The following is a 25,219-nucleotide window of genomic DNA, read 5'->3' as shown; positions in this document are numbered from 1 at the left end:
ACCAAGGTGGGGAGTATGGGCACTGTGAGTAACCGTGACACCCTATTAGGCCGTAGTAGAATGACAGAGCTGGAATAGTGGTGGTGGCTGGGAGGGTAAAAAGTCCCACCGGTAGAGAGCATACCAGCCTACAGGTAGGTTTCTGGGCCGAGACTGGGAAGCTTACAAATCACCTTGAAACTATTAAAGTGGCTACAGTCACCAGTAAGGACTGGAATCTCGAAAAGGTGAGGGGGGATTCGAAGCCATCTGCACCTCTGTCCCCACAGCACAGGCAGAAACGAAGTTAGATACAGGTCAGGTTAACATAGACTCCATGAGGGTATCCGGACCGGAGCATAAGCCCCACCAGCAATACCCAATAAAACCTAAAGCAGAAAAGCAGTTGTGGAGATAGTGAAAGGACAAGTGAAACAGGGAACCCTGAAAGCAACCACAAGTACAATAAATTCCCCAACGTGGCCAGTAATAAAACCTGATGGGAGCTGACAGGCTCACCATTGATTATACCGGACTAAATAAGCTCACCCTCAAATTGCATCCCATTGTAGCAGACCCCTCCACCATTTTAAACGGCTTGGCCCCCGAACACAAGATGTTTACTGTTTTAGACAAAGCCAACGGGTTCTGGTTTGGCCCATTACAGCTGGAGTCCCAGAATAAATTCACTTTTACAGTAAGGGACAGGGAGTACACATTGACTCGCCTACCACAAGGGTCCCACTACAGCCCCACTATTTTTCACAGGGTGATGAGTGACATTCTGAAGAGAATAGATTTACCAGAGGGTAGCACCGCCCTCCAATACATAGGTGATATCCTAACTGCCTCAGAGTCCGAGTCAGGACATCAGGAAGCTTTAGGGCTAGTATTACAGGAATTGGGAACCGCAGGGTTAAAAGTCAGCCTGACAAAGGCACAAATTGGCAAAACACGCCTTGTACCTGGGACACCTTATATCACAGGGATATAAGGTGATATCAAAGGAATGCCCAATGACCACAAGAAGGCAATCTAACAAATGCCACGACCTGCCACTGTCAGGGGATGGGGTCAGAAAGGTCATGGGGCTATTCAACTACAGTCAGAGCTTTATACCCAAATTTGCAAAACTGGCTGAACCAATCCAGAGGTTAACTAAAGGAGGCAAGCCCACCTTGGAACCTATAACCTGGGGACCAGAACAGGAGGAGGCATACAGTCAGCTTAAACCTCGGCTCATATTGGCCCTCGGGCCAGGGCTGCCAGATCCCAGCAAGGATTTTCACATCCACTGTAATAATGAGGGAGGGTTTTACTCTGAAGTGGTCACTCAAGAACACGGTAGCAGGAGAAGGCCCATAGGGTACTACTCAACTACAGAAGGGCCAGTAGTCACCGGGTTGTCCAGCTGCATAGCAGCCTTAGACTATGCTGCTTGGACCATTAGTGTTAGTGAACCCATAGAAATGGTAGGGAATGTCATCCTCCACAGTAAACAGACCCTAGTAGAGATGCTAAACATAGGGAAACTGAGGGCCGTCTCCAATATGAGAAGGGCAAAGTGGAAAGCAGTTCTTTTTACCCCCAGGTCAGTCTGTGGTAATAGGGATATGGGAGAAAACCCAGCTATGGGAATTCTAGACACAGGGGAACCCCACAACTGTGGGGATATAGATATCTTTTGGTGGGTTGGCAGCAGGGGTCATCAGCGCTAAAAACCAAAATTACCTTGTATGTGGCCTGACTATCTTGGGCAATAATACCTCAAAAGTTCTGGAAACAATTATTACAGAGTTGGCTGAACTCAGACTCGACACACAGCAGACACATTACACAGTGGATTATCAATTAGCATAGCAAGTGAAAGTTTGTACAATTATTGGTGACAATTATATCACCCATACCAAACTAGATAATTTTCCACAGGGAGCCACAATTACAGACAGCTGGCTAAATTAGTTGATAGGTAAATCCTGGGGACCCTATTTGGCACACGGGATAGTTCTCCTCATTGTACTCATGCTGGTATTCTGTGTGGGCCTCGGGTGTTCAAAGCTCTGCTGTAAGGTACTGCTGACAAGAACTGTACCAGCAGCGAGTGTCACCACAGAAGAGCCCCCAGTGAAATTGACACTCCATGATACCCCTCGGGGGGAGGAGCTCCTAGAGATGACCTACCTCCCAATGTAAATAGGGTGGTCTGCAGGAGATCTCCGAAGTCATCTCCTTGACCACAAAGGGGGAGTAAACTGGAAAATGGCCCGGGACAGGGTAACACTAGGCACACGGACACACAAGATGGCATCTGAGTCACAAGTTGGCCACTTGACACACAAGATGGCTGCCAGACCACAATATGGAGAGAGACAGCAGAGCAAACACAGATACTGCCTGGGGCCATCAGAATGCCAGCACAATGCATTCTCAACCTAGTTGATTAGTTTAAGATGGGTGGGGGAGGGAGTACACATGAGTAACGTACATTGCCCGCCAAAGTGTCTGGGTCCAGCCAACACCTTTGATACAAACTCAATACAGAGTGATAATAACCAGGGCTGCGGTAATCGTCCTTCTCAGGAAGAGCGATTAGCGCCCATTACTACAGCAATGCACTTCTGCACAGATGCTGAAATTGACAATGTCTGCACTGAAGCTGACAACGACCACACTGAAATGAACAAAGGCTGAACTGGAAGTGATAATGACTGCACCGAAATTATAACTGATTCTGCAATGTTTACAATAAACAAGCCATGTTACAGAGACTAACCTCATCACTGACCTATTATATTACAAAATGTATAACAGTATCTTGACATGTGCTCCGGGTTGAGAGAAGAATCACAGCTGACCACTGTGCTGTTGGTGCTGCTCTCTCCCCGGAGCTCCGGGATTTCCTTGTACAATAAACTCTGTTGTTGAACCCCGACTCTGACTCAGAGGCTGATGATTTTCCTCACAACCCTTCCTTTTCATACACCCATCCAGATGCCTTTTAAATGCTGCATTTGTACCAGCCTCCACCACTTCCTCTGGCAGCTCATTCCATACATGCACCACCTTCTGTGTGAAAACATTGCCCCTTAGGTTCCTTTTGTATCTTTCCCCTCTCACCCTAAACCTATGCCCTCTAGTTCTGGACTCCCCCACCCCAAGGAAGAGACTTTGTCTATTTAACCTATCCATGTCCCTTGTGATGTTATAAACCTCCATAAGGTCACCCCATAGCCTCCGATGCTCCAGGGAAAACAGCCCCAGCCTATTCAGCCTTTCCCTACAGCTCAAGCCCTGGCAACATCCTTGTAAATCTTTTCTGAACCCTTTCAGTTTTAACAACATCCTTCCAATAGGAAGACGACCAGAATTGCACGCGATATTCCAAAAGTGGCCTAACCAATGTCCTGTACAGCCACAATATGACCTCCCAACTCCTATACTCAGTACTCTGGTATGCTTTCCTTACCTGCAACTCTACTTTCAAGGAACTATGAACCTGCTTTCCAAGGTCTCTTTGTTCAGCAACATTCCCCAGCATCTTACCATTCAGTGTATAAGTTCTGCTCTGATTTGCTTTTCCAAAATGCAGCACCTCACATTTATCTAAATTAAACTCCATCTGCCACTACTCAGCCCACTGGCCCATCTGATCAAGATCCTGTTGTAATCTGAGGTAACTTTCTTCGCTGTCCACTACACCTTCAATTTTGGTGTCATCTGCAAATGTACTAATTGTACCTCTTATGCTCACATCCAAATCGTTTATGTAGCTTCATTCGTGAGCCACAGATCTCACGTTCATCAGTAGGGTCTTTCTTTCTCAATAGAATATACCTTTGTTGATTTATGAAAGATCTTCTAAAATATCAGCCACTGTCCTCACTGCCAGGTTATTTTTTGACTTATTTTTCCAATCCAAGTTGGTTGATTCTGTCTTCACACACTTTTAATTGCCTGTATTTAGACTGAAGACACTACTACTAGATCCTGTTCCAAAGATATGTTAGAACAGGTAAATTAAAAATATGTGGAATATACTGTTCCAAAGAAATATTGTATAATACTAGTGCCAGTCCTCATCAATTGGGTAATTTTTAAAAACTTTGTCTAACTTCGACTGACACAAAGAAACACCCCTCCCCCCCATCTACATCAACAGTTTTGCGAGAAATGGTTCCTCTCCCATCTCCCCAACCAAATTCTTAGTTCTTAGGCCAAAGATATTAACAGTTACAAATCAAGCAAATCTCCAAAAAAAAACTGGCTCCAGTGATAATCCGTAGATTCTTGGAAAACCTGGAAACAAGGAGCCAGGATAGCTAACATTGGTCATTGGGAAAATTGTGGAAGTCATTTTCAGAAAGCAATAGCAAGACATTTAGAAAATTGAAATACAATTAAGTAGATTCAGTAAGGTTTTATAGAAGAGAAAAAAATATTTTTCAATTTTGAGGATGAGACAGACAGGGCAGATAAAAGGGAATCCAGTGGATTTAGTAATATTTGAATTTCCATTTGCAGTTGAAAAGATGGGAATACAAGGTTTTGCAGAGGGTAAGAACTAATGATTTTGGGAGTGATAATATCAGCATGGACAGAGGATTAACTAACTGATGGAATGCAGTATTGAGAACCAAGTTAGTTTAAGGTTGACAAGCCATAATGATATAGTAAAGGAATTAGCTCTGGGACCTCAAATTATTGACAATCCATATGAATGATTTGGATTAGGGTCCAAGCATATTGTAGCCAAATTTGCCGATGATACACAGATAGCTAGAAAAGAAAATTGTGAGGATACAGAGTAACACAGATTGAGTGAATAGGGGAAATCAATTAGCAGATGCGAGTAGAGTATGAGAAATAGGAGGTTGGCTACTTTGGCAAGAAAAACAGAAAAGCAAAATTTCAGTTTATTTAAATGGAGCGAGACTACAGAATGCTGAGATACACAGTGATCTGCTAGTCCACATATATGAAACACCACTCATTATTATGCAGGTACAGGAAATGTTGCTACAATTGTATAGACTGTTGACACCTTGAGACTGCTCACAGTTTTGGTCTCCTTATTTAGGGAAGTGTATGCTTACATTGCAAGCAGTTCAGATTCAGTTGATTGGTTCCCGTGATGAAAGAATGAGAAACATTTTAGCAAGTAGGCCCTAGAGTTTTTGGAGTTGAGAAGATAGAGGTAATCTCAATGAGACACATAAGGTATTGAGGAAGCTCGAAAGAGTGCATGCTGAGTGGATTTTCTGTTTGTAGGGTACTTAGATTTAGGGGTCAGTTTCAGAATAAAGGTTCTCTCATTTAAGAAGGGATGAGGAGGGCAGTTCTTGTTCTTGTGGATCAAGAATTTTGAATTTTAAAAACAAATTTGTTCACGCATTGCAGATGTCACTGGCTAGGTCAGAATTTAAGAACAGTTAAGAGACAACCACGTTGGTGTGGATCTGGATCAACATGTAGGTCATACAAGGTAAGGATGGCAGTTTTCCTTCCTTAAAAAAAAAGACATTCATGAACCAGATTGGTTTTTATGACAACCGACAGTATTTACATGCCAATGAACTACCATATTTACTTAAGTAATAGTCAAATTTTTTTGACTACTTTCCAAGGATAAAGTTATGGCATTGACTATTACATGGATACTACTTTTGAGGGGCTGAAATTCTTACCATATCATTAGCAGAAGCCCAATTTATCGCTAAACGAATAAAGGGAAAAAAGTGAATTACGGCTAATTCTGAAAACCTGGAGTGGAACACAACAACAAGTGGACTGGAAGACCAGGAACGGAGTAGAACAACCGGGAGACTGAAAAGCTGGAGTGGGGGGTGATGGCCAGCACACTGACTCAAACATTGATCTGTTATCTGTGAAGAATTAGGGTCGAACTTTACGCAAGATATATGGAAAATTACAGGTAATTTTGCCGGAAATAGAGGGTCAACTTTTACATGAAATCAACTATTACCGGAATATATAGGTTAGCTTTTTATTCACCACTCTGCTATGATGGGATTACAACCCACATCTCCAACACATTAAAAACGGGCTTCTGGATTCCCAGTCCAGTAACATTACTACTATGTCACCACCTTCCCATAGCCTCTTCCCCAAGGGTCTGTCGATCATTGATTATATTCAAAATTGGCCAGTGGATATATGTGGGGAAAATGTAAAGTTGTTCATTTCAGAGAAAAACTGCAGAAAGCTACAACGCAAGGGACTTAGGGGTTCTCGTGCACAAAACACAGAAAGCTAGCACATGAGGTAAGCAGGAAGGCTACTGGAATGCTGGCCCTTATTTCAAGGGAGTTGGAGTGTAAGAGTAGGGAAGGTTGCAGAGGTCTGGACAAGGTGAGGTTGGCGAGACCACATGTGGAGTACGGTGAGCAGTTTTGGTTCCCTTATTTCAGGGAGGATATTATTTAACAAGGGGCAGTTCAGAGAAGGTCCCCTGGAATGATGCCTGCAATGGATGGATTATCTTATGAGCAAGGGATGACCAGATTGGTCAGATTGATCAGACTCTACTCATTGCAGTTTAGAAGACTGAGGAGTTTCAATTTCACTGAAACATAAAATCCTTAAAGGGCTTGGCCTGGTGAACGCTGAGATGATGTTTCTCCTCATGGGTGAGTCTAGGACCGGAGGGCATAATCTGAGAATAAAGGAATGCAAATTTAAGACTGACATAAAAAGGAATTTCTTCTCTCAGGGGGTTGAGCATCTCTGGAATTCTGTGCCACTGAGACAATGGAGCAGCTTAAGGCTGAGATAGACAGATAGATTAGAGATCATTCAGAGAATCAAGGGTCATGGATTAAACATAGAAAGGTAGGTGTGAGGCACATCAGATCAGCCATGATCCTATTAAATGGCAGAGCAGGTTTGAGGGATGACCAGCTTACTCCCATTCTTATATTTTACGGTCTAAAGGTTGAGTTAGACAATTCTATTAAACTGTAGCAGAGTCGAGGGTTACGGGGGACATGCAAGAAAAAGGAGTTGAGGCTATAACTTTCTGATTGAATTGTGGATCAGATTTGAGGGGCTATATGACCTTCTCCTAATTCTTGGTTCTTGTATCTGTTTCAACAATTTGACACTTTAATAAGTTAGTTCTGTTAAACACTGCGTGTGGCAAAGAGATTCACTGGTTACTCACCGTTTAGTTTTTGATGCCATGGTCTGGGCAATCGTGTTGCTGTCCATCAGGAGGTCAAGGGCTTTAGAGGCACAGCCAACAACAGGAGGGGGAAGGGTGTTGGAGAAGAGATAGGGTCTGGAGCGCTGACGCAGGAGGTCAACTAGAGCCTTTGGCCCTGCAGTGTATCCACCTTGAAGAGAAGACATGAAAGTTTCAAATTTTTATAACACGAGAGAACATTACAACAAATGCAGTGGCCATTTGATCCAATAAGCCAGAGCTAGAAATTTCGAAAGAACTATCCAATTAGACTCATATCTCAGCTATTTGATGGTTTCTATACTTGGTGTTTGTTTTAAAGCATTTATTCCAACCTATTTAAAAGCTACTCCACCCTTCGAGACATTGCATTCCAGATCAAATAACTCAATGACAAAAAACAACTGTGCCATCCTTCTGGTACTTTTGCCAATTAATCTTGAATCTGCGGCCTCTGGTGCATGTAGTAGCAAGTACCACACTCTAACCACAATCTGAATTTTTATTTTTCTTTCATGGGATGTGGGTGCCATTGGCAAGACCAGCAATTGTTGCCCATCCATATTTAACTTTGAAATTAGTGTTTTGCTGGGCCATTTTCTCAGTCAACCACATTGCTGAAAGTCTGGAATCACAGTCAAGTCAAATCAGGTAAAGAGATTTCCTTTCCTAAAGGCATTAATGAACCAGATGGGCTTTTACAAAAAAATGATGGTTGGTTCATGGTTACCATTACTGAAAATAGTTTTCCATCAAAGATAACTTAATTAAATTGCTCAATTACTTGAATTTAAATTCTATCCGCTACCAGTGCTTTATTTGAACTCAAAGCATTAGCATTCTGGATTGCTAGTCCAGTGTCATTCACACTACACTGCATCTCAAGTAAACAGGTTTCTCTTGAACTTGCTATTGGAATTACCAATGATTATCTTATTTTATTTCTGGTCCTGATCTCCCACTAGCAGAAGCACAGACTTAAAATCCCTACATAATTGTTCCATATTCTTTCACAGGATTGGAGCATCACTGATAAAGCCAATATCTCGTCCATTCCTAATGTCCTGGGGAACGAGATATTACACTGACTTCTTAAACTGCTACAGTCCATCAGTGTGATTACCTACAAGGAGGGAGTTCTAATATTTTGATCTAGCATCACCAAAGCGATGACGAGAGTTTCAAGAGAGAACGGTGAATAACTTGGAGGGGATCTTGCAGATGGTGCTCCCATGCATCTACTATCCTTGTCCTTCTAGCTGGTGGAGGTTGCAGGTTTGGAAGGAGCTGCCAACGGTGTGGTTATATCTTGTGGAATGTTGACTACTTGAGTTTCTAAGGAGTTGTGAACTTTATCAAACTTTGTGAAATCATCAGATATGGCACAAATCAAAGATCAGAGGCAGAGGTGTTTAAGATGGGAATTCAACTGAAACAGAACTGTTAATGGACAGCAATTAAAATTGAAGCAGCTCAAGAGACTTGGATTGGAAAAGCAGGCAGATCCTGGAAAGCTGGAGGAGATCGCTGAGAAGGTAACTGATGGATTTGGAAACAACAATCAATTTTAAAAATTCAGAGTGGAAGCCAGTGGTGGTCACTGAGCACAGGGGTGACAGGGGAATAGGACGGGAGTACCCAAAAAGTTTATGGAAGCTGAAATGGGAGGCTAACCACAAGTATGTTGGAATTGTGCGATCCAGAAGAAATGGAGGAATACTTCAACAGCAAATGAACAGAGACAGGGCAGAGGCAGGAAATTTAATGGAGATGAAAATAGGCAGTCCCCATGACAGTGTGGATACACAGTTTGATGTTTGTTGCAGAGTCAAACAGGACATGGAGACTGAACAGTCTGGCTCATCCTCAGACAGTTACTTGACAGATGGTCTAAGTTGGTGATTCAACAGAAGTAAATGCGGGGCAGCAAATTCTGGTAGGAAGAATAGATGGGGAGTTTTGGGTGGAGAAGAGGAACATGGCAACCTCAGAGACCATCTACGTCAATTCTCAAAAGTTGCCCCAGCAGAGTAAGCCAAATTCTCGGCTCTATTTCTAGAGGAAGAAAATTGACAAAACAGCATGCTTCACTGAACCGGTTTTAAAAATTGGTTAGACGCAATTTAGAGAATTGTGGCAGCTCTGGTCACTATATTATAAAAAACATCTTGAAGTAGAGTAGAAGGTGCAGGGTAGCTTTACAAGGATGACACAAGGAATAGTGGGTATAGCTATTTGGGAAGGATTGCCAAGCTGGGTCCCTTTCATCTTTTAAAAAAAATGGGCTGGGGTGATTTGATAGAGGTGTTTAAAATATCGCTTTGATCAAGGGGGTTACGAAAAGAATGTTTTCTCTTGTGGGTAGAACTTAAAAAGAAGTTGTTAATTTAAGATAGTCACCAAGAAATCTGACAGGGAATTCAGACAAAACTTCTTCAAATGAAGTGAGAATACTCCGGTTTCCTCCCACAGTCCAAAGATGTGCAGGTTAGGTGAATTGGCCATGCTAAATTGCCCACAGTGTTAGGTAAGGGGTAGATGTAGATGTAGGGGTAGGGGTATGGGTGGGTTACGCTTCGGCGGGACGGTGTGGACTTGTTGGGCCGAAGGGCCTGTTTCCACATTGTAAGTAATCTAATCTAATCTAGAACATGGAACTCACTGCAACATTTGAAGTGAATAGTACAGACGTATCTAAGAGGACAGCTATTTAAGGGTGGAACCCAGGGAGACTCCAAACGCCATGTTGCATAAGGAGAAAGTGAAGCCATTCTACGATTTGTTGAATAGACAGGCAGGAATAGAACTCTTTGAATGCAACTGTAGCCAATTGAAAGATGTTGCAGGAGGATGATAGCATGCTGAAGGCTACAGGCAGATCAAGAAAAGCAAGGTGGTCTTTGAGCTCCTTGTGCTTATGGGAGGCAAGGGCACAGGACACTGGGAAGAAGAGTTTAAAGAAGTCGATTTGCAGTCCAGAAGAGACTTGACAAACGAGAGCAGCAATGCCAGGTGAAATGGCAAGATCAAGTGGTAATGTACAACCATGGGTTGGGGAGTTTGTGAAGAGAGAGAGATTTAGGGAGGATAAAAAGCCAGTGAACTCAGAGGAAGGGAGAATGGGCAGAGCTAATATGGAAGGTGAGATCACTGAGGATGAGCAGTCATTCTGTGCAAAAGGAGAGCAAGGAAAGCAGTGAAGATATCTGTGTGACAATAGTTATTTGGTACTTGGGTTGGCAGTGTCGAATGTGGATATAAAATGAAAAGCAAGAGTGGTGGAAGGAGGAGAGATTCTCAATGGAGGAGGAAATTCCAAAGAGGTGTGGAGAACCCATTTCAGCGTAGAAAAAGGTGATGATCACAAAAACATCCAGAAACAGCACAAAGATATTTCATTCAGGAGTGTGAAACTTCAAGCAGAAACCAGACTGTAACTGAAAAACAGTCACAGACTCAGCAGGGTCAGTGCTGGTTAGAGAAGGATGGCAGATAATCTGGAAAAATTGAAAAACCGAGTAAAGGTTTTTTAGGCAAAAATAACAACTGAATTTTCATAAGTAATATTTGAGGGGTTCACATAAGTGCTGGATTTTAGCCGACAACACTTTGTATATAGATTGACTAGCTAGATGAGTCTACTGATTGGCCAACTGCTAGGATAGATACATTCTGACGGGTTCTGGTCTGTTGCAGTCAAATAGGTTACTTGATTTAGTCCCCTGTTCTGGGACAAAGAGGCAGGTTGCTAGGATACAATTCTGAGGTGCACCCTACTGCTACCCTCTTACCTCCCTCTCCTTCCACCCCTTTCCCCCCCCCCCCAAAACAGTAAAGTCTTAATTAGCCTGGTGAAGAAGAATAGCTGTGACGCACAGAGAAGCCAAAGCCAAAAGATTCAACATTCACTGAGGGAAACGAGGGTGGTGCTGATGGTGGTTGTTGTGGGGGTGAGTGAGTTGATGTCACTGAGTTACTAACCAAAAGGCTAATGCTCCAGGAATGACTTTAAATACCACCAAGGTGATTTAAACTCAATTACTAAATCTTCAATAAGGAGAGGTCACGCTTTCAAGGTGAGAGGTGATAAGTCTGAAGGGGATATTCATGGCAAGTACTTTACACTGAGGGTGGTGGGTGTCTGGAATGCCTTGCCAACAGAGGTGGTATAGACAGGCACAGTAGATTAATTTAAGGTGCGTCTGGACAGATGCATGAGTAGGTGGGGAGCAGAGGGATACAGATGCTTAGAAACTGGGCAACAGGTTTAGACAGGTTTGGATCAGCTCAGGCCTGGAGGGCCGAAAGGCCTGTTCCTGGGCTGTAAATTTTCCTTGTTCTTTGTATCTGCCATTAAACGCCAGTATGAAAATATATCTGGTTCACTAATGCCCTTCAGGCAAGGAAATCTGTAGTTCTTACCAAGTTTGGCCCAGCTTAGTCCAGAGACGCAGCAAAAGTCACAGCTGACTCTTAAATGCTTTCTGAAATGGTTGAGCAAGCCAATCAATTAAAGGACAGTTAAGGATGGCCAACAATTGCAGGTTACACCCATTTAAAAAAAACGAATAGAGAAGAATACAAAAAAGATCTTAACCAGATGTTAACTCGTAGTGAGGGCTAAAATGGACCCAGAATTCAAACCATTAAGCAATGGCAGAGAGGTGATTGAAGGAAGAAGAGTACAGGGCTGCAGTGGTTAGCCAAAATGAATCCTGCACCGCTTTATCATGTTTTCTCTGCTCTACAATACAAGCTCTCCACCCCTAGGACTTTGTGCGCACTCACCCGCTGCTCCACCCAGTGCCTTTCCAAGGGTGGAGTTTACAATATGAACCCGGTCCATTACTCCCAGCAACTCATCAGTTCCCCTGTCCAAGAGAGACAGAACGAAAACAGAACTGCAATTTAACAGTTATAATTTTAGATTAGATTCCCTACAGTGTGGAAACAGGCCCTTCGGCCGAACATGTCCACACCGACCCTCTGAAGAGTAACCCACCCAGACCCATTCCCCTACCCTATATTTACCCCTGACTAATGCACCTAACACTGTGGGCAATTTAGCATGGCCAATTCACCTGACCTGCACACCTTTGGATTGAGAGGGGAAACCGGAGCACCCAGAGGACATCCACAGGGACAACGTGCAAACCGCACACAGATGGGAAACGAATCTGGGTCCCTGGTGCTGTGAGGCAGCACTGCTAACCACTGAGCCACCATGTCACTTTTATTTTTGAAATATTTCAAATTCTGATCTGCACTGTTTTAAATTTGGGACAGCACTGAGGAGGGAAGAGAAAGGAACTGTCTTTGTCAGAATTACAGAAATGTTCTTCCTCAAGGACAGGACAGACTTTACAGATAATGAGAGGAACTCCCTGTTTGACAGTCAAATTTGGTGCAACACGGAGTTCCTCTGCTCTGCCCCAACAATGATCCAGAACCTTCACTTCAGATCAGCGCCTACTCCTGTAACCCATGACACAGGAAAGTTGCCCCCAGTCACACTGTGCCAGCAACAGAAACAAAATGTGGCTTTTGGCAACTTCTGTTAACCCTTCCTATCGATAGCACAGGGAAGAGCCAGGACTGGGGAAGGTAAATAACACTTCACATTGTTGGGGAAATCAAGGAGTCAGGCTGAAATTAAACCATACATTAACAGCAAGTCAACAAATCCCTCTTTCCCTCAAACCCTCTCAATTCGACAACGTGCACATGCCTATGGCTCCCTACCGTCCATTGGGTCCTAAAAACCCAGTGGCATGACATTCATCAATGAAGACCAGGGCGTTGTATTTATCCGAAAGGTCACAAATCTCTTTCAGTGGTGCCACATCACCATCCATGGAGAAAACGCCATCCGTAACAATTAGACGCATTCGGTGTTTCTGGAAGAAAATACACATAATTGACACGTTCTGGCTAACTATTGGAAGGATGTTGTTAAAATTGAAAGGGTTCAGAAATGATTTACAAAGATGTTGCCAGGCTTGGAGGGTTGGAGCTATAGGGAGAGGCTGAATAGGCGGAGGCTGCTTTCCCTGGAGCGTCAGAGGCTGTGAGGTGACCATATAGAGGTTTATAAAATCATGAGGGGCATAGATAGGGTAGACAGACAAGGTCTTTAACCTGGGATGGGGGAGTCCAGAACTCATGGTGAGAGGGAAGAGGTATAACAAGGACCTAAGGAGCAACTTTTTCACACAGAGGATGGTGTGCAAATGGAATGAGCTACCAGAGGAAGTGGTGGAGGCTGCTCCAATTGCAGCATTTAAAAGGCATCTGGATGGGTATATAAGGGTTTAGAGGGATATGGACCAAGTGCTGGCAAGTGGTACTAGATTAGGTTAGGATATCTGGTCAGCATAGACAAATTGAACTGAAGGATCTGTTTCTATGTATTTAATACTCCAACCTTTTCCTCAGTAACTATATTAATTTATTTCATCAGAACTATCTGAAATCTCCAATATAAATGGACACTTTTGGAGGGTTAAAAACTGAGAGGAATACACAGTGAAAATTCAATTTCAATTGCTCTGATGGGGTTTCTGCAGGATCCCCAGACATACCTCTGCCTGGATAATTACTGTCTGGCCAATGGAAAAATCCAGGCCCATGATTACAGGTTGTCCATTAAAGGTTGAAGGAAAATGATTTCAGTGATACAGAAATTGAAGGGACCCAACTGTCATCTGCCCCAGGTTAGGTAAGTATTTTAATAATGATAATAATGAGCTGATGTGAAGGCATTGAAACAAATGCAGTCAAATATACCTGGGCTTCCTTCAACTTGGCCTCCAGATCACAGAGGTCCAGGTGTTTGTATCGGTATTTGTTGGCCTTGCAAAGTCGGACTCCATCGATGATCGATGCATGGTTGAGTTCATCTGAGAGAATGGCATCTTCAGGGGTTAACAGGACCTGAGAAAAGCCACAGCCGAATGAGAGATTAATCAGCCTGGAACTGCGGAATCCACTCATTCTACAAGAATATGAATGTCACGCTTAGGATGTTTCAGTGCCCTGATTATACAATGCCGCAAAGTTGCTGGGGTACAAATCTACCTGCTGATTCTCAGTAAAGATCAGTCAACGGGAATGAAATCCTTGACTGAGCCCTGGGGGGGGGGGTCTTGGGAGAGTATACTGGGGGAAAAACAAACACACTACTTTTCAGATTATGCACAGGTACAGCAAATTATCAGGAAAGCTAATAAAATGTTTTGTTTTATTGCAAGAGAAAGTGATTGCAAGCATAGGGAGATAATGTTTATGTGTTACAGGGCATCAGCAAGACTCAACTGTAATATACAAGAACCTGACAGCACTTGACTTGTTGGATGTGGAGAGGATCATAGAATCGCTACAGTGTGGAAGCAGGCCATTTGGTCCATCGGGTCCACACTAACCCTCTGAACAGCATCCCACCTAGACGCATCCCCCCACCTGTAACCCGGCATACCCCAAGACTACTTCCCAAACCTACACATCCCTATGGACAATTTAGCATGGCCAATTTACCTAACCTACACATCTTTGGACAGTGGGAGGAAAACAGAGCACCTAGAGGAAACCCATGCAGACACGGGAGATGGTACAAACTTCACAGAGACAGTTGCCTGAGGCTGGAATCGAACCCAGATCCCTGGCACTGTGAGGCAGCAGTGCTAACCACTGGGCCACTGTGCTATACTATGTTTTCTCTTGAGAGAATCCAGAAATGAGGGGGGGGGTCACAGTTTAAAAATAAGGGGTTGCCTATTTAAGACAGAGATAAGGAAACTGTTCTTCTTTCAGAGGGTTGTTTCGTTTTGGAATTTCTTTCCACATAATGCAGTGGTTGCAGAGATCTCAAACATTTTTAAGGCAGAGGTATTTACATTCTTGCTTACCAAAGGGATGAAAGATTATCAAGGATACGTAGGAATTGAGAGTTGAGATCAAAATCAGATCAGCCATGATCTTAGCGAATGGCAAAGCAGACTTGAAAGGCCGACTGCACTACTCTTGTTCCTGGTTTGCACTATCCCACCAAGTTGTCAATCAACCTGTTGTGATGTAGTAGGAGTTCAGAACTAAAGGAAGTTCAGATAGCATGTGTGCACATGAACATTGGTTTAGGGAGAACCACTAGGACCCCTGAAAAATGAGGTGACATTTTTCCCACAGGCCTGTGCAACATCCCTTTAAAAACAGTTAATCCAATTCCCCTGTTAAAATTATAAATGAATCTGCTTCCATCCACTGCCAGGCAGTGCATTGGAGATCACAGCTCAGTTCCAAAGAACTCCAAATCACCTGCTGCCCCACCTGAAATCCCAAGAGGGCTTTCACTCAGCTGACATCAGGTTTGGAGGGACTGTCTTATGGAGAAAGGTTGAATAGATAGGGGCTGAAAAAATCCACCTTATTGAAGAGACAAACAAAATTCTTAGGGAAATACAGGGTCGATGTGGAGAGGTTGTTTCACTTGCGGGAGTCTAGGACCAGAGGATATAATCTCAAAATAAAGGGTTGCACATTTTAAGACAGAGATGAGGAGGAATTTCTTCTCTTAGGAGGTTGTGAATCTGTGGAATTATTTACAGAGGGTTGTTAAGGTGGGTTATTAAGTATGTTCAAGGCTGAGATAGATTTTTAGTCAGTAAGGGAATGGAGAGTTGTTGGGGGCAAAGCAGGAAAGTGGAGGTGAGAATTATCAAATCAGCCATGATCTCACCGAATTACGGAGCAGACTCTATGGGCTGAAAATCCTCCTTCTGCTCCTATGTCTTATGCTCTTTTGGTTACTTTTCAACTCCTCTAGTATTGAACAAGAATGAAGAACGTCAGGAAATATTCCACCCATTGATAATGCCTTTGACTCTCAATTATCAAGTAATATCAAGCCGAGAACTGCATGGCAGTAAACTGCTTTCTTCTGGATGAAAACCCAACACCAGATGGCTCCTCCAAATGGGGAAATGTCAAGGGTCACTAAGCAGTGAATGTTTATTGTGCAATACCAGATTTCAATTAAAACATCTTTGTTCCAGATATAAGATTTGTGACTGCCAATGCTTTCTTGACACTTGCCTCAGAAAGGGGCCAGAAAAGACCACTCCCTCCGTGACTCTCTCGTCAGGTCCATACCCCCCCACCAACCCAACCTCTACTCCCGGCACCTTCCCCTGCAACCGCAAGAAATGCAAAACTTGCGCCCACACCTCCCCCCTTACTTCCCTCCAAGGCCCCAAGGGATCCTTCCATATCCGCCACAAATTCACCTGCATCTCCACACACATCAGTTATTGCATCCGCTGCAGCCGATGTGGCCTCCTCTATATTGGAGAGACAGGCCGCCTACTTGCGGAATGGTTCAGAGAACACCTCTGGGACACCCGGACCAACCAACCCAACCACCCCGTGGCTCAACACTTCAACTCCCCCTCCCACTCCACCAAGGACATGCAGGTCCTTGGACTCCTCCATCGCCAGACCATAGCAACACGACGGTTGGAGGAACAGTGCCTCATCTTCCGCCTAGGAACCCTCCAACCACAAGGGATGAACTCAGATTTCTCCAGTTTCCTCATTTCCCCTCCCCCCACCTTGTCTCAGTCCCAACCTTCGAACTCAGCACCACCTTCCTAACCTGCAATCTTCTTCCTGACCTCTCTGACCCCACCCCCGCTCCGGCCTATCACCCTCACCTTAACCTCCTTCCACCTATTGCATTTCCAACGCCCCTCCCCCAAGTCCCTCCTCCCTACCTTTTATCTTAGCCCGCTTGGCACACTTTCCTCATTCCTGAAGAAGGGCTCATGCCTGAAACATCAATTCACCTGCTCCTTGGACGCTGCCTGACCTGCTGCGCTTTTCCAGCAACATATTTTCAGCTCAGTAAGGGGCCAGATGACATCAGTAAGATTGCAGGATACAGTATCTTTCAGGAACAAGTCGTACCACCGCAAGGAGAAAGTGAGGACTGCAAATGCTGGAGATAAGAGCTGAAAATGTGTTGCTGGAAAAGCGCAGCAGGTCAGGCAGCATCCAAGGAACAGGAGAATCGACGTTTCAGGCATCAGCCCTTCTTCAGGAATGAGGAAAGATTTCCTCATTCCTGAAGAAGGGCTGATGCCCGAAACGTCGATTCTCCTGTTCCTTGGATGCTGCCTGACCTGCTGCGCTTGTACCACCGCAAGACAGCATCACCTCTTATGACCATACATGTCTGAAAATGCCTGATCTCAGAAGCTAAGCAGACTCAGACCTGGTTAGTACTTGGATGAGAGTCTGCCTGGGAACACCAGCAGCAGTAGGCTTTTTGGACCCTCTTGCAGCACAGTGGTAGTGTCCCTATCCCTGGACCCAGAGTGCCAGGCCCAGATGTGTGTAATGACATCTCTGAACAGATTAATTAGAAAAATAGGTTAATTTTTTTTTAAATTCACCTCTTAAAATTTACCTGATGCAGTTCATTGGAATAACCATATGGCTACTTTCAAAGATGCCAAGATGAAAGGAAAATGGGTCAATAATATTCTGTACACATAGATTGGCTAACTGTGCAGCTGTTGAGTACGTTCAGAACAGAGATCCATAAATTTCTAGACATTTAAAGACATCAAGGGATACAGGATCGTGCAAGAAAGTTGCACGGAGGTAAAAAAACCAGCCATGATCTAGCTGAATGACACAGTAGCCCTGAGGAGCCAAATGGCCTACTCCTGTTCCTATTTCCTATGATCCTAGACCCAAAAGATTTTCCTCATTCTAGCTCAAAATGGTGCCCTTGCAAATTCCACATCTGAACGAAAATCCAGTGTTGATATGGAATCAATAATCTGTCTCACGCAGTGACCACCAATCTCTCTCCTCCTATCAAGCTCTTGACAGTTCTGGGCTGTGGAACCATAGAACCTCCTCTGGGAAGGATTCTATACCACCAAGTTTATGGATAAAGGCCTGAGGTTCTTGTATAATCCACCTCAAAAATTCCAGCATTGGCATCAAAACAGCTAGCATAGAGAATGGCATCCTCCCTCTGGTGGAATTTCGCAATCTTGGCCTCTAGGCTCTTGTGCAGATTCTAGGGAAAAAAAAGAAGAAAAAATTTGAGGTTAGATCGGCAATACTGCTCACATCAACCAAACTAATCCTGTCAGGAAATCACAAGATACTTTCCCAATCAGTAAACAGGGAGCCTTTCCATTCATGGGAGGATTGTTGCTGAGTTCTGTTGTGATTCAAAAGTCATATCAATTAGTGCTCCCAGCAGCAGTGAAAGAATTTGGGACTTTTGTAAGAAAATGGCAGGATGAGAACAGGGGACTTGTAGAACGAGGTGGTTTGATGAAACAAGAAAATGTAGCTTATGACTTTGCATTGGGAGCAGTTCCGAAAGGTTCACTCAACTGTTAAGCAAATTTGGGTTTAGAGGAGAGAGAGGTGATTTTATTAAAACATGGGTGCATGCTGGGAGAATGCTTCCTTTCACTGGGGAATCCAGAAATCATGGGGCACAGCTCTAAGATGAGGGGTCTCTGAATTAAGGTGGAGATGAAGAGGATTTCCTTCTCTCAGAGGGTTTTTAGTGTTTGAAGTTGTCATCCTCGGTAAGCAGTTGGTTCCCACTTCTCTGCTTGGTGTTAAGGGATAAACAGAAAGAGGACGCTGCATTAGGCCAATTGTGAAAATAGAAGAAAGCAGTTGGGTCCAACCACCTTTGTCTGGTCTAAGAAACCCTGGTGAACTGACCTGGGTGCCGCAAATGAAACGGACAGAGCTGAGTCCTGCTCCATACTGATTCAGAGCGTCGATTCCTGACTGTATCACTGTGGGGTCACTTGAGAGGCCCAGGTAGTTGTTTGCGCAGAAATTCACAATGGCTGAATGGAGAACAGGGAGGGAGAGAAAGTATATGAGAGAGAATGGACACCAGTAAATTGTTCCCTGGATATTCAACTACCCAGCTAACAGCAAACACATTGGAATAATTCAAAACAAAGTATAATGCAAAGGGACAAGATAGAGATCCCCTGCCATCTCAATGAGTAGTAGTATCATGCAAACACTGGAAGCTTTACTGACAACACAAGCAGGTCACTAGCTAAAGTTACTGACCAGTCCCGAAACCTCCCACCCAGCCGATGACCGTTGTTACTAACGGTTCCCATCTGGCTGGTGTTCTGCATGCTACGATATCTGAATTTCACAATATCCTGGCCCACAGCAGAGCTTTAGGCAATTACAAAATATTAATCTAAGACAGTGAAGAAAAAAGCAACTAAAACAAGTTCATTGCTATGATCAAACTAAACAAGCCTCCAAAAGTGAGCAAAGAAAGTAAATACTGCAGCACGAAGTGCACACTGAAATGAAACCCCCTGACTGAGGGGGACTGGAAAATGTTGTTCTCATGACAGTGCAACCACTGTTGTACTTGGTAAGGGTAGGGGATTAGGAATGTCATTGGTGAATAAGTGAGTCCCAAGGCATCCCTACCCTCAGCTCAGTGGTCTGATGCAGCCCCACCCTACATACGGTTTACAGAATACAGTTGGAACCAGTGTCCACAGAATCTACGACACCTGAGTACTTTCAGAGCACTCCACATTTATTACAGTTGGAATCAGTATTAGGAATGGAAAACGGATCAAGAAGCAGGATTAAATCTCCTGATCACCCTGTTTGGACGGGGAGGTTAAAGCTGTGATGCCCAACACAGTTAAAACATTTGCTGACAATATCGACTTTGTACAAGTTTGGTCACTTTCACGGGGAACCACAACGTTGCCACCTGTGGGACATGGTTGGAACAACAGCACCTTCAGGAACGAATACAGCTGAGGATTTCATGAACCCAAATGTCTCAGCAAAATGGTTTTGACCATGAGAAGTGACAGGAATAAACTATTGTAAACTGGTCAGTCAGACAATGAGCGACATGAAGGGAGACTCAGTACTGAACCATCAGTGTGTAGGCTAGGGCTCCACATGAACATAATGGTGGTACAGTCTGAGAACCTGCATTGATCATCCTAAAGTGGCTGAGGTTTGATGAATACTTTGAATCAATGTCACTTGATGTGTAAACATGACCAACTCTATTCAGGTTTCTCTCAGCTCAGGGTCTCATAAACCGAATAGCAGGATAGGCTTCAAGATTAATTCAAGAAATATTCAGGATCTTGCATGGTGTAACAAGAGACAGTGTATCGGGGCAAAGAAAATATAAAGAACTTCAATAAAACACTGGTTTCAGCTACAATTGGAGTATTGTGTCCAATTCAGAATATTACACTTCAGAATGAAGGTAAAGGCTTAGGGAGAATACAGAAACAATTTATGAGAATAGCTCCAGGGACAAGAAACTTCAGTTGAATTGATTGGAGTAGATGAGGTATTTCATCTTTGGAAAGAGAAAGTCAAGAAGAGATTTGATACAGGGATTCAAAATCATGAAGGATCATTATAAGGTGGACAGGGGAAAAACCTGGAGGAATGGGAACCAGAAGGAACAGATTAACGTGACTGGAAAAGGAAGCAAAAGTTCCTTCGAAAATCTTATTATGCAGCAAGAGGTCAAGATTTGGAATGCACTGCCCAAGTGTGTGATGGGACAAATCCAGGTGTAAAATTCAAAAGGGAATTGGAAAAGGCATCTGGAGAGACAGATTTGTCGAGTTACCCAAACTAACGTTGCAAAGACACAATGGTCTTCTTCAGAGCTGTAAAATATTTTGTGCTTCTGACATAGCTCGTGCGGAGCTTACCCCTTTACCATATTTCCTGAGAGAGAGAGGGCCTTTATTAGGAGGATTGTGGTATGGAAATTGGCTGATGCAACAGCTGAACCAGTCAGATGTCTTTCAGTGGGCAGTTAAACTAAGAGAAAGGAGAGTTCTGGTCAGTGTACACACTGGCTGTTTATCTGAGCAACCAGAGAACCAGCCTGACTCTGGAGTTCACGGTCAGATATTCAGTCTGCCAGCTCGCCATTCCATACAGCAAGTGTGAATCCAGTGCAGGCAATCAGAAAATCTCAAATTGTCAAATACCATATCAGTTAGCTGCTGAATATATGCCACAACCCAATTACAGTAACATATAGACCACTGTATATCAATTAGCTAATAAAGTCCTTTCACAATTTGTAAATATTTGAACAAAAGTACACAAAGGATGTGCTTCCACCAGTAGGGGAGAGAAAGATTATAATCCATGTGTACAACAGGCAACAAGAATTTGAACATATGAACAAGGAACAAGAATAGGCTACTCAACCCTTCAAGTCTGATCCCCCATTCAATAAGATTATGGCTGACCTGATTTTAATCTCAATTTTACATTCCTGCATATTTCTGGTAATCTTTCATCTGCTATGTCATCAAGAATCTAACTTGACATTGAAAATATTTAAAGCTGCTACATTCACTTCCTTTTCAGGAAAAAAATGTTTCCTCAAAAAACATTGGTTGGCACGGTGGCTCAGTGATTAGCACTGCTGCCTCATAGCGCCAGGGACCCAGGTTTGATTCCCACCTTGGGCAACTGTCCGTGTGGAGTTTGCACGTTCTCCCAGTATCTGCGTGGGTTTCCTGCGGTGCTCTGGTTTCCTTTCACAATCCAAAGATGTGCAGGTTAGGGTGGATTGGCCATGCTAAACTGCCCATAGTGTTAGGTACAGTCATCAGGGGTAAATATAGGGTAGGGGAATGGGTCTGGGTGGGTTACTCTTCGGAGAGTCGGTGTGGACATGTTGGGCCGAAGGGCCTGTTTCCACACTGTAGAGAATCTAATCTCAGTTTAAACCTAAGGGGGCACCCATTTAAAATAATTTAAATTTGGGAACTTAGAGGAAAATTCCTAACTTTCAGACTACTTTCCCTCCGATTTGTCCAGCTGCTGTGCAGACCTCCAAGGTCTACATAAAGGGAACACTGGTGGTGAGAACATGGAACCCTTTCCCACAGGAGTGATTGAAGGGAATTACATCAGTAGATCTAAGCAGAAGCTGTATAAAGGAGGTAGAAGCAAATCTCCTGGCTTTTGCTGATAGACCACGAGTTAAAATGATTGGTAAACATAGAAGTTGAGGGAGGAGCAGCAGACCATTTGGTCCATTGAATTGCTCTGCCATTCAGCACTATCATGGGCGATCCCATCTCCACACCATACTCCCACTCTGTCCCTCGACATCTAGAAATCTTCTACCTTCTGAAATATATTAGTGTCTCAACGGCCTTATTTGGTAGAAAATTCCACACGTTCACCACCCTCAAAATTAAGAAATTCCTCATCCTTAGGCAAGCTATTCAGTCAAACGTTTACATCTCGTCATTCTTCAGTTACATCGGACTCTGTAACCTCACACTCCCTCACAGAACCTGCTGCTGAAAGTCAGAACTGGGCTTTCGTTAGCCCACCCCCTCCCCAAGACTCAATTGTCCAATTCTCTCCTGGTCAGCTTCCCATGCTCTACCTTTGAGCCTGTCCAAAATTGTGCAGCCATATCCAACAGAAAACCATGTACAAATCTCTCTACTGCCTTTTCCCTCTATTTCACTGTAATCGTAAACCTGATAAGTCTCAGATCTCTTGAGTTCCTAATGGGTGTGTGGAATTCTCTTCCCCAGAAAGTGAACACAGGATCATTAAATATCCTTACAGCTGAGTTAGATACATTCTTGATTAACAAGGAAGTCAAAGTCAGGGGTTAGTATGAAAGCGAGACTAAGACGCCTATGTCCTAAACTCTGGAATTCCCTCCACAAATCTTCATATCTCTGTTCCCAGATACCAAGGTTTTGATCATTTACCGTAATAGTTCCACATCATCACTTCTGTCTCCTATGAAAAGGCTTGAAATGTTTTGCAATGTTAAAGGCTCTATTATGGCAGGAATTCTACATAACTAGCATATTTGGACTATTCATGATAGCACATCATCATAAGTTTTAAAACAGGGGTTATGTGACATTGGACTGCTCACCAATATATTACTCCTACAACAAGAACGCTACATAGAAGCACAAAAAATAAGTAGGCCATTAGGCCCTTCAAGCCTGCCTAGCATTCAATACGATCATGGCAGATCCTCCAACTTTGTGGTCACCATCTCTCCATACTCTATGATCCCCTTAGACCCAAGAACTATACCTAGTTTGTTCTTAAAAACATTCAATGTTTTGTTGTGGTTCTGTTCGCCGAGCTGGGAATTTGTGTGGCAGACATTTCGTCCCCTGTCTAGGTGACATCCTCAGTGCTTGGGAGCCTCCTGTGAAGTGCTTCTGTGATGTTTCAGAAGCGCTTCACAGGAGGCTCCCAAGCACTGAGGATGTCACCTAGACAGGGGACGAAATGTCTGCCACACAAATTCCCAGCTCGGTGAACAGAACCACAACAATGAACACCCGAGCTACAAATCTTCTCACAAACTTTGAATTCAATGTTTTAGCCTCAACCACTTTGTGTGGCAGAGAATTCCAGAGGATCACCACATTCAGGGCGAAGAAACTTCATTCCCATTAGAGGTCACAGAGATAGGGAGGGGACAGATATGGAGGGATTGTTCTTTAGGTGACTCAGGCATGGAGTGAACTCACATTGCAACTGAGGTTGGGGCTGGGATCAGTTCACCTTTTTGTTTAATTGCGAAATGAACGCGACAGCTACTCCTGACAACATCAAGATTAAAAATAAAATAATGTCAACTGTGGAGATAATGCAGGATTTTCACCAAATGAGTCCTCCCGGAGTCTGGCAGAAGAGATAACTCTCCCCAAAAAAAAAGTCAATAAAGAAGAACACCCAAGGATTTCGGAAAGTGCAGACCCCACACCGTGAGGAGAAGGATCTGAACCCCAGCCCCAGAACCAGCCTGGCAATGTCAGGGGCCAATGGGGAGCACATGGGCAAAGAAACAGACTTTTCCAGCTAAAGATAATGGCGCAGATGAAGCTCAGGACTTCTCCATGTGCTAGTCCCTAACAGGGGCTGTTGTCTCCATTGAGGCAGTAACTCACAGCCGCCTGTAGTCCCCATGTGGGATATCAACAAGGCCACTCGGCCTCTCAGTGCGGGGCGATCCCCTCCCCCCCCTGAACACAATCCAAGATCCTACCTCCGGAGCTGCCCTCCACTCTGATGTGTGGCCCCTGCTTGGAGGTGATGATCCGCTCGTTTTTCCAGGTGCCAGCCCCCCGGATGCCCTCCAGCTCGGCCGCCACTACCGTGTTGAGCTGGGCCAGGGCGCTCCGAGCCCGAGAAATACCCCGACTCCAAGCGGGACATTGCACCACAGCAAACAGCCCGGTGTGGAACATGGCGACGGTACGGCACCGCGGCGGGGGGGGGGGGGGGGGTCAGCGGCGTTACGTCACCGGGACGGGCAGGGTTATCGTCGGCACGTCGCCGGGAGGTGGGCGGGGAATTACGTCACTGAGGCGGGCGGGACGGTCATCCGTGTTATTGCGTCATATCATGGGCGGGGCCTGTAGTGTGGGCAGGTCCCTCCAGTGTGCGGGGGCGGGGTAAAAGCGGTAAAATGAAGGGTGGAGCCAGTGATGTAAGGTGAAGGGCGGGGCCTGTGACAGTGGATAGGGCGGGGGCAAATTACATTTTGCGGAGGTGTGACCCAATCACATAACCTACGACCCCCCACAACAACAACTTGGAATTATGTAGCACCTTGAGTATACGAATAATCTCACAGGGGTGTTATAGACCAACATATCACACTGAGTACATAAAGAGATGTTACATTGGGTGGAGAAAGGTTTGCTCAAAAAAGGAGGTTTAAAGGTGCGTCTTCCAGGACGAGAAAGTAGCAGAGAGGTTAATGGGGGAATTTCAGCACCTATGGCTCAGGCAACGAAAGCAATGTTGAGGTCCTCTAGCCTTGTGTAGCTCCATAGCTGAAAAATATCAGGCACTGGCTTCTCAAAAGAACTCCAAAACAGTGAAGAAGATTGTGGTGTTGGAACAGCACAGCCGATCAGGCAGGATCTGAGGAGCAGGAGAGTCGACGTTTCAGACATAAGC

The 25,219-nt window shown here is 44.3% G+C and overlaps 1 protein-coding gene across 1 annotated transcript in view; it reads right to left on the bottom strand.

The window, feature by feature from the left end:
- gcat (glycine C-acetyltransferase) overlaps positions 1-24,522 on the bottom strand; it is a 30,758-nt gene extending 6,236 nt beyond the window's left edge. The window contains exons 1-7 of the mRNA XM_072588512.1: positions 24,300-24,522; positions 18,932-19,062; positions 18,162-18,263; positions 13,967-14,113; positions 12,923-13,077; positions 11,969-12,051; positions 7,160-7,331 (exon numbers count right to left, since the gene is read on the bottom strand). Coding sequence (XP_072444613.1) covers positions 7,160-7,331; positions 11,969-12,051; positions 12,923-13,077; positions 13,967-14,113; positions 18,162-18,263; positions 18,932-19,062; positions 24,300-24,501 — 992 coding nt within the window. The 5' untranslated portion in view covers positions 24,502-24,522. The remainder of the gene's footprint in view (positions 1-7,159; positions 7,332-11,968; positions 12,052-12,922; positions 13,078-13,966; positions 14,114-18,161; positions 18,264-18,931; positions 19,063-24,299) is intronic.
- Between the last annotated feature and the right edge of the window lie 697 nt (positions 24,523-25,219).

Source organism: Chiloscyllium punctatum, chromosome 18, assembly GCF_047496795.1.
Source record: "Chiloscyllium punctatum isolate Juve2018m chromosome 18, sChiPun1.3, whole genome shotgun sequence".
Lineage (NCBI taxonomy): Eukaryota > Metazoa > Chordata > Chondrichthyes > Orectolobiformes > Hemiscylliidae > Chiloscyllium > Chiloscyllium punctatum.
This window is presented reverse-complemented; position numbering and strand designations above follow the sequence as displayed.